At 44.0% G+C, this 13,446-nt stretch overlaps 1 protein-coding gene across 1 annotated transcript; it reads left to right on the top strand.

Moving 5' to 3' along the window:
• Nucleotides 1-3,653: 3,653 nt before the first annotated feature.
• nr2e1 (nuclear receptor subfamily 2, group E, member 1) lies at nucleotides 3,654-12,534 on the top strand. Its single transcript, XM_061812307.1, has 9 exons — nucleotides 3,654-3,678; nucleotides 6,250-6,395; nucleotides 6,831-6,918; nucleotides 7,728-7,963; nucleotides 9,320-9,466; nucleotides 10,866-10,962; nucleotides 11,022-11,171; nucleotides 11,263-11,368; nucleotides 12,301-12,534. The coding sequence occupies exons 1-9, from the start codon at nucleotides 3,654-3,656 to the stop codon at nucleotides 12,461-12,463; spliced, it is 1,158 nt and encodes a 385-aa protein (XP_061668291.1). The 3' UTR covers nucleotides 12,464-12,534.
• Nucleotides 12,535-13,446: the final 912 nt, after the last annotated feature.

Genomic DNA, 13,446 nt, shown 5'->3' with positions numbered 1-13,446 from the left:
TTAATTAAACTTCTGTACTTTTACTGTGTGTGTTTATGTTACAGCGGGTCAAAATAATAAAAGTGCTATTTGGGAATAAAACGTCCCCAGTATTAATGTAATTATTAGTCATTGCAATTATGTCATTACTTGTATGCGGTGCTTTTGTATTTTCTTTTTTTTTTTGTCGGGGAGGAGGCATTTATATCTGGTGGCGAGATGTTTGTACAATGTACAATAAGGGCCTTGAGCCGCCCCTGGGCACACCTGGATTGTGGTCAGAAACAGCCGCGCTGATCCATGTGATCGGCCCACTTTTTTTTTTTTTTTTTTTCTCCCAAAGACCGGCCCGGCTGGACTATTTTGGCTTTTTCCAGGCTTGAAATCGCTCCATTATTCACCGCCCGCTGCTTAGTGACTTCTTGCTGAAGCAATTTCTTTCCGCCTGGGCGCTTATGAAGGGGACCTGAGCAGTCGTTAGAAATCATTGTCAAATATTCTCATTGGGATTTTCAAATTTTAAAAAATTAACAAAAAACATCTGATTTTGCATGATTCTGCGCTGACTCGCCCCACGTTTGATCATCTTAAAAGTATGTCAACTATCTCAGAAGATCTCTCCTCGCGCACAAAGAATAACTAAAGAAAGTGACGCACAATCGACTGCGTCCTTTGTCGCCGGCAACATTTCATTGAGTGTCTGAGGAGAAGATTGTCACTCGGAGAAGAGAGAGCGACAGGAGACGTGAAAGAAGGCAACCGGGGCAACCGGGATGTTGGTTATATTTGTGTTAAGGCTATCAGTGAATGACGAGGATTAGGGCGCGTTAAGGAGATTATGTCAAACATTCGCCATTCAGCCGCCGGCAGCCACCCAAGCACACGCGCGCTCACGGGAGACCTGCAGCAATCGCGCGCATCGCGCACCGACACACACACACACACACACACACACGATGCCAAACGCTCTTCAACTTTTTGAGAAAGAGAGCAAAAGTCACGTTTGGGACAAAAGCACTAAAATGATTATTACTGTCGCTATAGTTAGACGAATTATGTTTTGTTATTATCAGTGGTTCACCCTAATTGCAGCAAGGCGTTCTTTCACTTTTATTGACATCGTTATTATCATTTTTATGTAAACATGAGTTTATTTCATCAGTTCATTTTTTCATTTTATTTTACGTATTTGTTATTATTCTTGTTTTATTTTTTTCAGATTTTCTGAATAAATTCTATTAAAGCATCGAAGCATTCATGGAGGGACACATAAAGTATCAATTAAAAAAATACACATTTTTAAAAAAATTATCATTATTACATGTAACGATGAAGATATCATTACTCTGTTTTTGTATGTAGTTTTTTTCTTGCTGCTTAATTGGTTTAATAGGGACTCGTCCGGGATCTCTTTTAAGACATACAAATTGTTTAAAAATTAAAACAAATTATTATTAAAAAAATTCAATATTATTTTTTTGTATTTCATAAACAAAAAAAATAATTTATGTAAATAATATTTCTGGACTATTAGGCACAAAATCCCCGTATTTTGGACGATAATAATCCTTAATGTATTAGTTTAAGTGTGTGTTGGGCGTTGTGTTCAAGTCAACTTTGTTTCCGGAATTCTTGAGGTTGTAAGAAATTGCTTTACACGCAGGTTGCATCATCACATTTAAAGCTGTGCTGGATATTTTGGACTTTAACGGATTTACATCTTTCTGTATTGAGCACAGGTGTACCTAATGTTGTGGCCGCCTTAAAAAAAAGCTGCGAGTTGAGAGACAGTAAACGCACAATGCTTAATTGCAATTAAAGACGCCTCCCCGCCTCGTACCCCCCCCCCTCTGCGCCCCCCGCCCCACGTCCGCTTAAATCGACACTTTGTGCGGCCATATGGCCTCCGGCGCACCGTGGGAAGAAGGACAATTAAAAACAGAATATGGATTTCTGGAGCTGCCCGGGGAGGACGCAGCAAGCTGTCAAGGTCAGGGTGTCAGGAAGAGAGGAACCCGGTGTCCGCGGTGAAGTTGGGTGGGGTGGGGGCGGTTGGGGGGGGGGTCTCTATGCATACAGGAGGAGAAAACTATGCAAAGTGGAGGAAAACTTGCGGAGGGGTGAAAAGACTAGTACGTTGGAAGAACGCACAAGAATTGAAACTTCGAGAAAGGTCAGTCAAGGTCAGTTCGGATGTGCGGTTGCGTCCAATAGGAAGTGGGGGGGGGGGAAATGGACGCCCGACACCATTCATGAAAATAATTCGGAGCGGTTTTATCAATGAACTCAGCGTCAACGTTTCGAGGCGGTCTCGTTTATTTTTTGGAGTCACTATTTGCTGATTTTTTTTTTTTTTGGGGGGGGGGGTGGGGGGGCACACAAATTAAAGGCAAGTGGTTTTCAACGGAAACAACAATGAATGAGTGATAAGATACAAATAAATCATGTTTAGATATTTTTTTTTTTCAGTTATATAACATCGTCGTTGTATTGAAAAGCGTGCAGCTGATTTGTGAGTTTGTCACAAAACTGAAGAAAATATTTCCAGGATTCCGGATTGGAAACTAAAAATAGAAAAACAAAACATCACCTAACTTGCTTTTTCAAAGGACAACAGCAAGGAATAATGTCTCCTGTTTTGTACCCTCATGTAATATTTGAGTGTTTTAGAGTACACTTGTGCATGATATGTGATATCATTGTGTTTTTTTGTTTATTTTTTTTTTAAAGTAGAAGAATACGAAGCAGAAGACTTAAAAAAAAGAAAAGAAATTCAAACACCAGTTCCTTCAAATTTGGTTGATTTGCACTACGGGGGAAAAAAAATTGCGTTAGAATATGTAAGATGACGAATAAAAATAAACACATTAGCGCATGCAAAACTAAAATATTCCTCCAACTTTGGGTGCGCTTATAAAGTGAAAGATCCCCCCGGTTGATACCGCGACGTTGACTAAATTGAAAAGAAAGAAAACAAAACACTGGAGTGGCTTGTGGGCAGTGGCGGTGAATGAGGAACAGAAAAAGTACAGAAAGGGGAGAGAAAAAGAGAGAGAGAGAGAGAGAGAGAGAGAGAGAGAGAGAAGAGAGAGAGAGAGAGAGAGAGAGAGAGAGCTGCTGATGACGAGGATATGACGTCACTACGGAGTTTGGAGTGGCTGAAGGAAGTGGCGCTCCCCACCCTCCCCCTGACACTTGTGCGAATTATTGGCTGCGGGCTTTATTCGGGCCAAGTCGCAGCACAAAGTCACACCTGCACTCACGCAACCTCACCTCGGTGCCGGCCGCTCCATCGCAGGGGTGGCGGTGGGGGGGTGCGGGGAAGAGAGAGAGAGAGAGAGAGAGAGAGAAGGTAGAAAGAGGGGAAATTCTGCTTGGGACCCCACCCGGCCTCCGGCAAGCCTCCAACCCGACGCCTCTTGCGCGCCGACCGCAGCCGCCCACGGGTCACCTCCGCCGGGTTGCGAGTCCGGTCCGGCTCGCCTGGACTTGGAAGTTGGACGATGAGCGTGGACTGATTGTGGAAGATTGGCGGGGCGTTTGTCCGCAGCAACTGGGGGGGGAACAAAAGTTCAACTATTTCCGCATTTAGATATAAAACAGATTTATATAAAAAGATTTTTTTTTTAAGTGACATTTTTCCAGCGTGAGTTTTCATCATTGGAGAATCAACGATGAGCAAACCTGCCGGCTCAACAAGTGGCTGTTTGGATATTCTGAATGTCAAGTCAAGTAAGTTTCCTCGACAATATTCTTTTTTTTGGGGGGGGGGGGAGAGAAAATCAAGCATAAATAGAAATAAATGTCCCAGTAATTTATTAATACATCTTAATAATTCTAATGTATGCATTTCTCTCGAATAATGGCCAGCGGAAAACAGAAATAATGTATTTCTATTCTTTTTCTCGTCGTCTCGAAATTCGTACACTTTCTGGCTGTTTTTTTTTTTTTTTTTTCGATTTTTCTGCGTGGGCCTAAAAATTGGACTGCACGTGTTTGGATTTTAAAAAAATCTATTAAATGCGCAAACAAATATACATAAATATAAATAAATGGAATTCCCTCCTACGGGCCTTGCATTGAATTGTGATTAAATCATTGTAGGCTAATTAAAAATTACAACCGCTTTCCTCATCGAAATATCAATTATCATATCGATTCTTTCCTAGGCTTAAAACAGCCAGCCATCATATTTGTTAATTATAATTGGTTACAAAAATTTTTTAATTATATGCCAAACGTGACAAACACTGTCGAATTTCTACGAATATTGTCAAAAATGTTTGTCCCCTTGATAATCGCCGTATAACTTTTCAACTATTTTTTGAGGGGGGGGGGTTATGCCACAGATGTCGTCGAAGTGGAAACTCATAATGGAAAGTTACAGTAAAATATATTGCCCCCTCCTCCGAAGCGCACTAAATAATAATAATTAGTGTGAAATGTCAATTTTGATTGCAAAAGTCGTCCTCTTTTGTTTTGATTGGATCCGCGTTCATATTTTCCGTCTCATCTCGCGGGTGCCTAAAGGCCACTTTTAATCCCAGCAAGTCACTTAGCGAACGACGAGTTTGATAAATCAATAAATAGATAAGAAGTCTTTTCGTAATTGCCGATAATGAGCCCCCCTCCCGGATTGATTGTTTCTCTTTGCTGCTGGTTCTTCCCATGCCACCCTTTGGGACGGGTCACTGGTGAATCAAAGAGCAGGTGGCAAAACGTCAGTGGAATCACACACACACACACACACACACACACACACCACACACACACACACACACACACACACACACACACACACACACACACACCCTCCCCCAACAAACACTTTTTTTTTTGTTAGATTCGACAACAAAACAACAACAACAACAAAAAATCTTCACTTCCTTCGACGTTCTACCTCGTTATCGAACCGACTCCATTTGCATCCACTCGATTGGAGTTTGGCGCGGTGTCACGACTGCGCCCTAATCCGGGACCCGAAAGAAAGACCTGCGGGGGGAAAAAGCAGCTGGCGAAGCCCATTATGGGGGTGGAGGGTGGGGGGGGGGACTTGGCAGCTTGTCGAGATGTGGCCAGTCAGACGGGCTTCAATGGGCCAAAATCATTAAGTTAACACAACCCCCCCCCCCAACTGATGTCTTCATTGTGATTGCACCGACACACACCCCACCCCACACCCCATTGTTTTACAGTGCCCGGCTATGACGCCCGCTCACTTTTAGTCTGGAAAATGTGTACACGGAATTCCCATGGTCGCAGGAACGGGGCTGGGGGACGTGGGGGGGGGGGTGCACTGTCCGTCCAGTATGAAAGAGAGAGAGAGGGAGAGAGAGAGAGAGAGAGAGAGAGAGAGAGAATCTTGTGGGTAATTCAAATGTAATCAAAAATTCCCTCCCCCGACATTTTTTTCGAAAAAAAATTGAAAAAAAATTAATTACAGTGGTACAGTAGCTCAAGTGATGAGAGTGATAAATCTCAATTTTAATCAAATGTCGTTTTCCGACCCCCCCAACGGCAAAATAAATGTAATTAGCACAAAAAAATTACAAGTATTGTCCAATTTATAAGAATTAGGATTAGATGTAGCGTTAGGTGGGGAAAAAAGTTTATAGCAAGAAAAGTTAATTTTTATTAAATAAGACAGCAATACGGATCATTTTAGTTTTTTTTTTTTCAAACGAAAATTAAAGTTAAATAATTATGCAAGAAAAGTATATGACGGCGAAACTACAGCAATGATTATCAAATTTGAGGGTGATGGGTGCTAAGATTAAAAAATGATTAAAATTGCGAAAACGACATGAGACAATTTTTGGATCTACAGAATACTTTTGAGGGTTAGGATTAAACATTAAAAAGTAATGTGTTAAATTAATAGTAAGAGTTGAAAAGTAAATTAAACACACACATATATATATATTGAATTCATTATACTGTTAAATTTGCATATGAATTTAGCAAATGTAAGAAATGGTAAAAGAAATGTAAAAATCTTATAGAAGCTACTTTTCAATAAATAAAAACAAAAACCTGGCGACAGACTCAGCCCAACGAATGAAATTACTTTGTATTGTTTTTGATTTTCGTGCATGATTTCACATTTGAATGAGTGCGTTGACTAAATGAACGAACGCATCATCCCGTGCAAAATTGGAAAATAAGACTAAAAAGAAAAAAGTTTGGAAATTTTGTTTGGAGTTTCAGTTTCCAACACCCCCCCCCCTTTTTTTTCTTTTCTTTTTTTTTTTTTTTTTTTTTTGCACGCAGGCCGCATCCTGGACATCCCGTGCAAAGTTTGCGGAGACCGCAGCTCCGGCAAGCACTACGGCGTCTACGCCTGCGACGGCTGCTCGGGCTTCTTCAAGAGGAGCATTCGGCGGAACAGAACTTACGTGTGCAAATCCGGTTCTCAGGTAAACGTTACAGTACAATCTTTCGCCCTTCCCCGCCCGCACCGCAACGGGCTTTTTTTTTTTTTTTTTTTTTTTAAGAGTGCCGCTTCACACAGAGTGGTACGATTTCCCAGCTGTGCCTGAAGGCGTCACCACGCCCGCAGGGCTGGAATTGCTCAAGGCGGCGGTGCGTTGTCATTTATCAGCTGTAATCCAATCTAATGTGATGAAAGCGAGGATTCAAGGATCGGGGGGGGGGGGGGGGTTAGAGATAGTACCTACCCCCCCCTCCTCCTCCTTGCAATGAGGCTGCATTGAAGGAGGTCGATAAATGCATGATGATGATAGCACCTGGAAATTGGTCTCCTGGGAAGATAATAGTATGGATAGGCGCGTTGCAGCTATTATATGATAACACCCCCCCCCCTCTTGCCTTTTCCATGTGTGTGCGTGTAGGGTGGTTGTCCTGTGGATAAAACTCACAGAAACCAATGCCGAGCGTGCCGCTTGAAAAAGTGCCTGGAAGTCAACATGAATAAAGACGGTAATTTTTTCTCCCCCATTTAACTCGGGATTTATTCGACTTTACACCCCTAGTTTTTTTTTTTTAAATCTATTTTAATGTTTTTAATCATGTAAAACACATTGAATTACCTTGTCAATGAAATAAATTTGCTCTTTGCTTTGACTTATAAGTAAATATTTGTTACAGTTACTCTACGTTCTGTATTTAGAGTGAACTCAAAACAGTTCACAAGCAATACCGGCAGAATTATTTAGAAAATGTTGTTTCAAGCTACTAAATTGATATTTGTCAAACTAAACAGAAAAATAATTACAGACCACACAACTTTGCCTAAAAAGTCATCATCCATCATTTCTTTGACTTTATGTAATTTTATCGGGTTTGGGATGGAAATGCCCAGAATGTCCTTTTTCAAGACATTCAATTTTTTCTTTCACACCCAGCAGTTGAAACTGTCAAATTTCTCGTTAATACACGACTTGTAAACGAGCTTTGCTCTGATTGGATGGCTCCTCCTCCTCAATTTAAATATGACTGGTTCCGAATGGTTCAGATCGCGACAAGTACTTGCATTCAAAAGCTTGGGGCGGGCCAAGCATTCATAGCGATGTCATGTCCTTGGAAGTCTTTTTTTGTAATCGTGGAGCTCAATTCACAGGTCGTAGGGTTGTGGTCCACCTAATATGAAGTCCGATCTGAAGGGGGGTTCAAAGGTGGGTCTTAAAAATAACCAGAAGCGGATATTTTGAGATTACGTTAGCCATCCGCTCCCATACACTTGAACTCAACCTACCGCAAAGATGACAGACATCTGTTGCCTTTTGCAGCCGTCCAACATGAGCGAGGACCCCGAACGTCCACCATCCGAAAGCAGGTGGCCTTGTACTTCCGAGGTCATAAAGAGGTCAACGGGTCCTCGACGCATTTCCCAGGATCCTCTCTGCCGGGCCCGCCCTTCTTCACCACAGTCACGCAGCTGGAGCCGCACAGTTTGGACATGAGTACGGTGGCCAGCACGCCGGAGAGGCAGGCCATCGTGGGCCTGGCGCAGCCCACCCCCAAGGTAACGTTAGCATTTTCATACTCGCATACTTCAACACTTTTGCCGCATTTTCGGTCCCATGCGAGCAGATGATTGGACTAAAAGTGACAAAAACAGGAAGACTCACCTCGGACCTCGAAGAGAATCAAGCCTCGTTGCAAGGCGGCCATCTGCCTCGAGCATTTGGGACGGCTGGGGAGGGAACGCAACGCACATACAAATAGCAGTGCACGGCTGACAATAAGGCATAACTTAAAAAAAAATTGTCATATAATATTTAGCTTTCATTTAAAAAGGAAAAACAAAAAAATTCCAAACGGCAACTCTTACCTTGAAAAGTTTCTGTCGGTACCTCAAGGCGCAACCATGTGTGGTACAACTACTGTACTTTGTCAATACCCTGAATGCCTTAATATAATAAAAAAAAATAATGCCTTATAATATGGTTTAATAGTGTTACAGCAGTATTACAAAACTTCAATGAACTGCAACAAATCACTGGAGCGCACCACAATTTACAAAAGGTGTACGATGAGAAAAGTTAAATAATGTAACATTAATTATGTTATAATGGTCAGTCAGTAAATAACAACATGGAGGAACCCCCCCCCCCAAAAAAAAAAAAAAATACAATTTTAAATCTAAACAAAATGTTTCCCAATATAAGTGGTTATGGTACCACTTTACAATAATTTAAAAGGAGCTTTTTAAATGAATCATTTTTAAATCAACCCAAGTTTTTTTTTGTTTGGGTTCAGACATTTGAGTAATTTATTAATATTTATAAAGCCTCAAGAACAGCAAATGAGACTTGCCAAATAGTGAGCCCACAGGTATCATTGATAACTGCTTACAAATTATTTCTATCATCAATAAGTCATTCATAAGTGTGTTAAGTTGTACCCTAACCCTAACCTAATAGAGTATTCAATAATAGCACAGATTGATTTGATAATGTTTCACATCATTATTGGCTGCAGCATAAACTATGAAGAGAAAAATATTAAAAATGAGTATAAATGGGACATGGACACAAGTGTCATTTCCAGAAAACAAAAACCTCTACCATAGCTACTTTAAAATTCGATATTTAGCGGAAATTGGCATTATTTATACGATTACAATTCCCCCCCCCAGCAAGGTTAGAAGTTGAAATTCTTGCCCCGATTTAGCGCGTAAGAGGCACAAATCCGCCAATTAGATTTCTCACTGCAAATCCGCCGCGAGCAACGCTAATCGTTGCTAAAAAGCAGGTGCCGTGGCTTGGAATTCGACCTTTGCCGTGTACAATGAGCCTGACTGTTCCCCCCCACCACCACCGCAAACCTATCCGAAGCGATGACCGCATCCTCATTCCCCCCCCCCCACCCCTTGCAGTACCCCCACGAAGTCAGCGCCACCCCCATGTACCTGTACGAGGTGGCCACCGAGTCGGTGTGCGAGTCGGCGGCCCGCCTCCTCTTCATGAGCATCAAGTGGGCCAAGAGCGTGCCCGCCTTCTCCACGCTCCCCTTGTCGGACCAGGTAACGTTAAAGCGGTTCACCGCGCGTGACGGGAATTACGGCGAGGTCAGCGGAATTAAGGAGCGCGATTAACCTTGAGAGGAGGCCCCCCGGAAACGGGGTGGGGGGGGGGGATCAAACACGATCGCCAAGTCGGATGAATGGATACTGCGCGCAGGAGAGCAAGAATTGCTGTCAAGCATACCGAAAGAGGACATCTCCGACACCTGCTCGTCACTCCGATGGATTTAGGTCTGGGTTCTGGCCAGGCCAACCCGACTGTCCTTCCATCAGTTTTCCATAGCACATATGTCACAAACTACATTTTTTGTCTGGTAAATCCAAACAAAAATGCAATATTGCATGCAGGCTAACACTGCCTGCTTGAAGTTGGTGTTTAAGCTTATATTGCAAATCAACATCAACGCAAGGCCACCCAAACATTGCTAATCCGCTAACAAATCACTAATTAAAGGAAAATTCCAGTGGTTTGCATTAACAATGTATCCATTAGGTCATGTGATATGTACTCTATCTTCATAATGTGACGTTAAATCCTCTCTCATTTAATACCGAAGATTTTCAATCGACAATTACAAATTTTCAGGTGTCACAATTTTTGCGAGTCACATGACCTACGTTTGCAGATGTGACATGTTACGTGCCGTTCCAAACGCTCGATTACATGGGACGTCATGATGGCCAGCGCTGATTTCTCAGATTTATCCTCATCTGGTGAAGAAATAGCAGCATCTGTTGATCGGGCAGATGGAGGAATACTTCCATACAGATTAGAACCTGTGGCTGTAATTAATGTTGAATATTCAGATGTTTTTTTGGGCGGAAGAGTCTGATGAGCGCGCTCCGCTGAGCCCCAGAGCTCCCTCGAGCCCGCTCCCCGAGTCCCCAGAGCTCGCTGCTCGAGCCCGCTCCCCGAGTCCCCAGAGCTCCCTCGAGCTCGCTCCCCGAGTCCCCAGAGCTCGCTGCTCGAGCCCCAGAGCTCGCTGCTCGAGCCCCAGAGCTCGCTGCTCGAGTCCCAGAGCTCGCTGCTCGAGTCCCAGAGCTCGCTACTCGAGTCCCAGAGCTCGCCAGCGAGCGAGCTCCGGGGCTCGGGTAGCGAGCTCATGGCTCCGCCACTCAGTGGAGCTCAGCTCACAGCTCCAGTTTCACACATGGATGTTTCTATAGGGTACTGTTGGGATGAACCCGAGCAGCTCACCTTTGCCATTACGAATGATCTCGGATGAACGGCCAAACGTTCACATCAAAACAAAACCAAATCTATGTTGAAAGTCTTTCCAGAAGAGCGTTAGCCATTATTTTTGCTCCACGTTACCCCCGATTTTTACTTCATGTATGTAATGTCCATTAGTCCAACACGTGACCTCGATGACCTCACAACTTGTGATCATCTTTGCAGTTGATCCTGTTGGAGGACGCCTGGAGGGAACTGTTCGTCCTGGGCATTGCGCAGTGGGCCATCCCCGTGGACTCCACAACTTTACTCGCCGTCTCCGGTATGTAACTGAGACGCATTTGCCGTGGAAGGCGTCTCGTAATTTCGTGCCATCAGCAGGGATGAACACCGAAAACACCGAATCCCAGCGGATGAACAAAATCATGTCGGAGATCCAAGCGCTCCAAGAGGTGGTCACCAGGTTCCGACAGATGCGGCTGGACGCCACCGAGTTCGCCTGTCTGAAATGTATTGTGACGTTCAAAGCCGGTGAGGGCCCCGCCCGCTCTTTCCGTGACGCGGGAGGGGGGGGGGGGGGGTTTAGCCCTGTATTGGAACACTTTTGCTCTTGTGATGACAGTTCCCACGCAGGGCGGTGCAGAGCTGAGAAACTTCCACAACGCCAGCGCCATTGCGGCGTTGCAAGATGAGGCGCAGCTCACGCTCAACAGTTACATACACACCAGGTAAGACTAATTGGCCATTTTTGCAGAATGTGTGTGTGTTGGGTGATAAAAACTCTTTGCTGCTATGGCGCATGTCGTGTGTTCAAAAAATTGCAAGTTGAACCAACATTAACTTGCATTTTTATTCTCATACGTCCCCGTTTTCGAACAAATCGTTTTTTCGAACGAAAATTTCAAGATTTTTTTTGCTTGTTTTCGAACGAAAAATCGGTATTCGAGCGCCCCCGACAAAACCCGGAAATAACATCGAACCCGGGACCTCAGAACTGTGAGGCCAACGCTTTCCAGCTGAGCCACCGTTTGTTATTTTTTTTTACTTTTAAGTTGAATCAGGGCGGCACGGTGGCTCAGCTGGTAAAGCATTGGCCTCACAGTTCTGAGGTCCCAGGTTCAATCCCGGACCCGCTTGTGTGGAGTCTGCATGTTCTCCCCGTGCTTGAGTGGGTTTTCTCCGGGTGGGCACTCCGGTTTCCTCCCACATCCCAAAAACATTGCAACATTAATTGGACACTCTAAATTGCCCATAGGTGTGAATGAGAGTGCGACTGTTTGGCTCTATGTGCCCTGCGATTGGCTGGCGACCACTTCAGGGTGTATCCCGCCTCCTGGACCATTGACAGCTGGGATAGGCTCCAGCACTCCAAGCGACCCTCGTGAGGATAAGCGACTAAGAAAATGGATGGATGGAAGTTCAATCCGTACTTATACCAGCCAAGGATTTGTATCTCCACTTAGAGTACGAGCACTTAAGTGTTTTAATGTAGTTAGTACGGTGGCCCACGAGGAAAGAGTCAGCCACTATAACCTCGTAACCCCGGTAACAAGCAAACTATCACCCCTTTGCCTTACTTCTACCACTCCTGTAATTTCCAGGCAACTTAGTTACGCATTTAAAAAAAAAACAACAAAAAAAAAACACCAATATGTCGCAGGTACCCGACTCAGCCGTGTCGCTTCGGCAAGCTGCTGCTGCTCCTGCCGTCCCTGCGCTCCGTCGGCCCCTCCACCATCGAGGAGGTGTTCTTCAAGAAGACCATCGGCAACGTGCCCATCACCAGGCTCCTCTCCGACATGTACAAATCCAGCGACATTTGACCTCGCCGACCAAATCCGCCCGCTTGGAGAAACAGAAGAGACTTGAACACAAGGGGATGGGGTGGGGGGGGGGGGGGGGGACGCCGTGGAGACCCACCCGGCAGGCCGTAGAGTTAGCAGGAGCACATCTGTATGAAACAAGACAAGTTCATTAACTGGGGAACTACTTAAAGGATTAGCATAACCACCATAATAGATGTACTGTACCTTAAAAGAAGCGCTGGTGTGGGAGGAGTGGGGCTGGGGGGGGGGGTCGAGCTATACATGTAGAAATACAGACAACTAAAGACTCTGGGGCTGCCAAGTGACATATTCTATATGAAAATTGCAAGTGTGCGTGAGACCAATGAGCTTGACGACCAATTTAATATTTTATTGCTGTCTTCAATCCCGGTGGAGGAAACCAAAAAAAAAAAAAAAAAAAAAAAAAAAAAAAAAAAAAAAGAAAAATCCCCACGTGATATGAATTACGTCACCCCCCCCCTCATCTGGTGTACAAATCAAACATCCGTCATTGGTGGGGGAGGGAGGAGGGGTCTCAACGGAGATGCGACTAAAGACGGCGTGTGTATTTAAGTGTTTGTGTCCAGACGCAACATTAAAATGTTTAGGTCAACTTAAAAGTTAAGACACTAACATGGATTTAAAAAAAAATAATAATTCAGCACTTGGGAGCTGTTTTTGTGTAATAGGCGGTTTTATTATGTTGTACATACTTGGAGTTATAACTATTTAGAAGTGAAACCATATGAATAAAAGACACGGATTGCTTCTTTTTTTTAATGGTTTTAATTTTGATAGAAATCTAGAGTGCGCTGCCACAATCATCATAGTTTGTGTAAAAACAAAAAAAAAACACCAATATGTCGCAGGTACCCGACTCAGCCGTGTCGCTTCGGCAAGCTGCTGCTGCTCCTGCCGTCCCTGCGCTCCGTCGGCCCCTCCACCATCGAGGAGGTGTTCTTCAAGAAGACCATCGGCAA

Source organism: Syngnathoides biaculeatus, chromosome 23, assembly GCF_019802595.1.
Source record: "Syngnathoides biaculeatus isolate LvHL_M chromosome 23, ASM1980259v1, whole genome shotgun sequence".
Classification (NCBI taxonomy): domain Eukaryota; kingdom Metazoa; phylum Chordata; class Actinopteri; order Syngnathiformes; family Syngnathidae; genus Syngnathoides; species Syngnathoides biaculeatus.
Note: the sequence above shows the minus strand (reverse complement) of the source record. Positions and strands in the feature narration are given on the sequence as shown.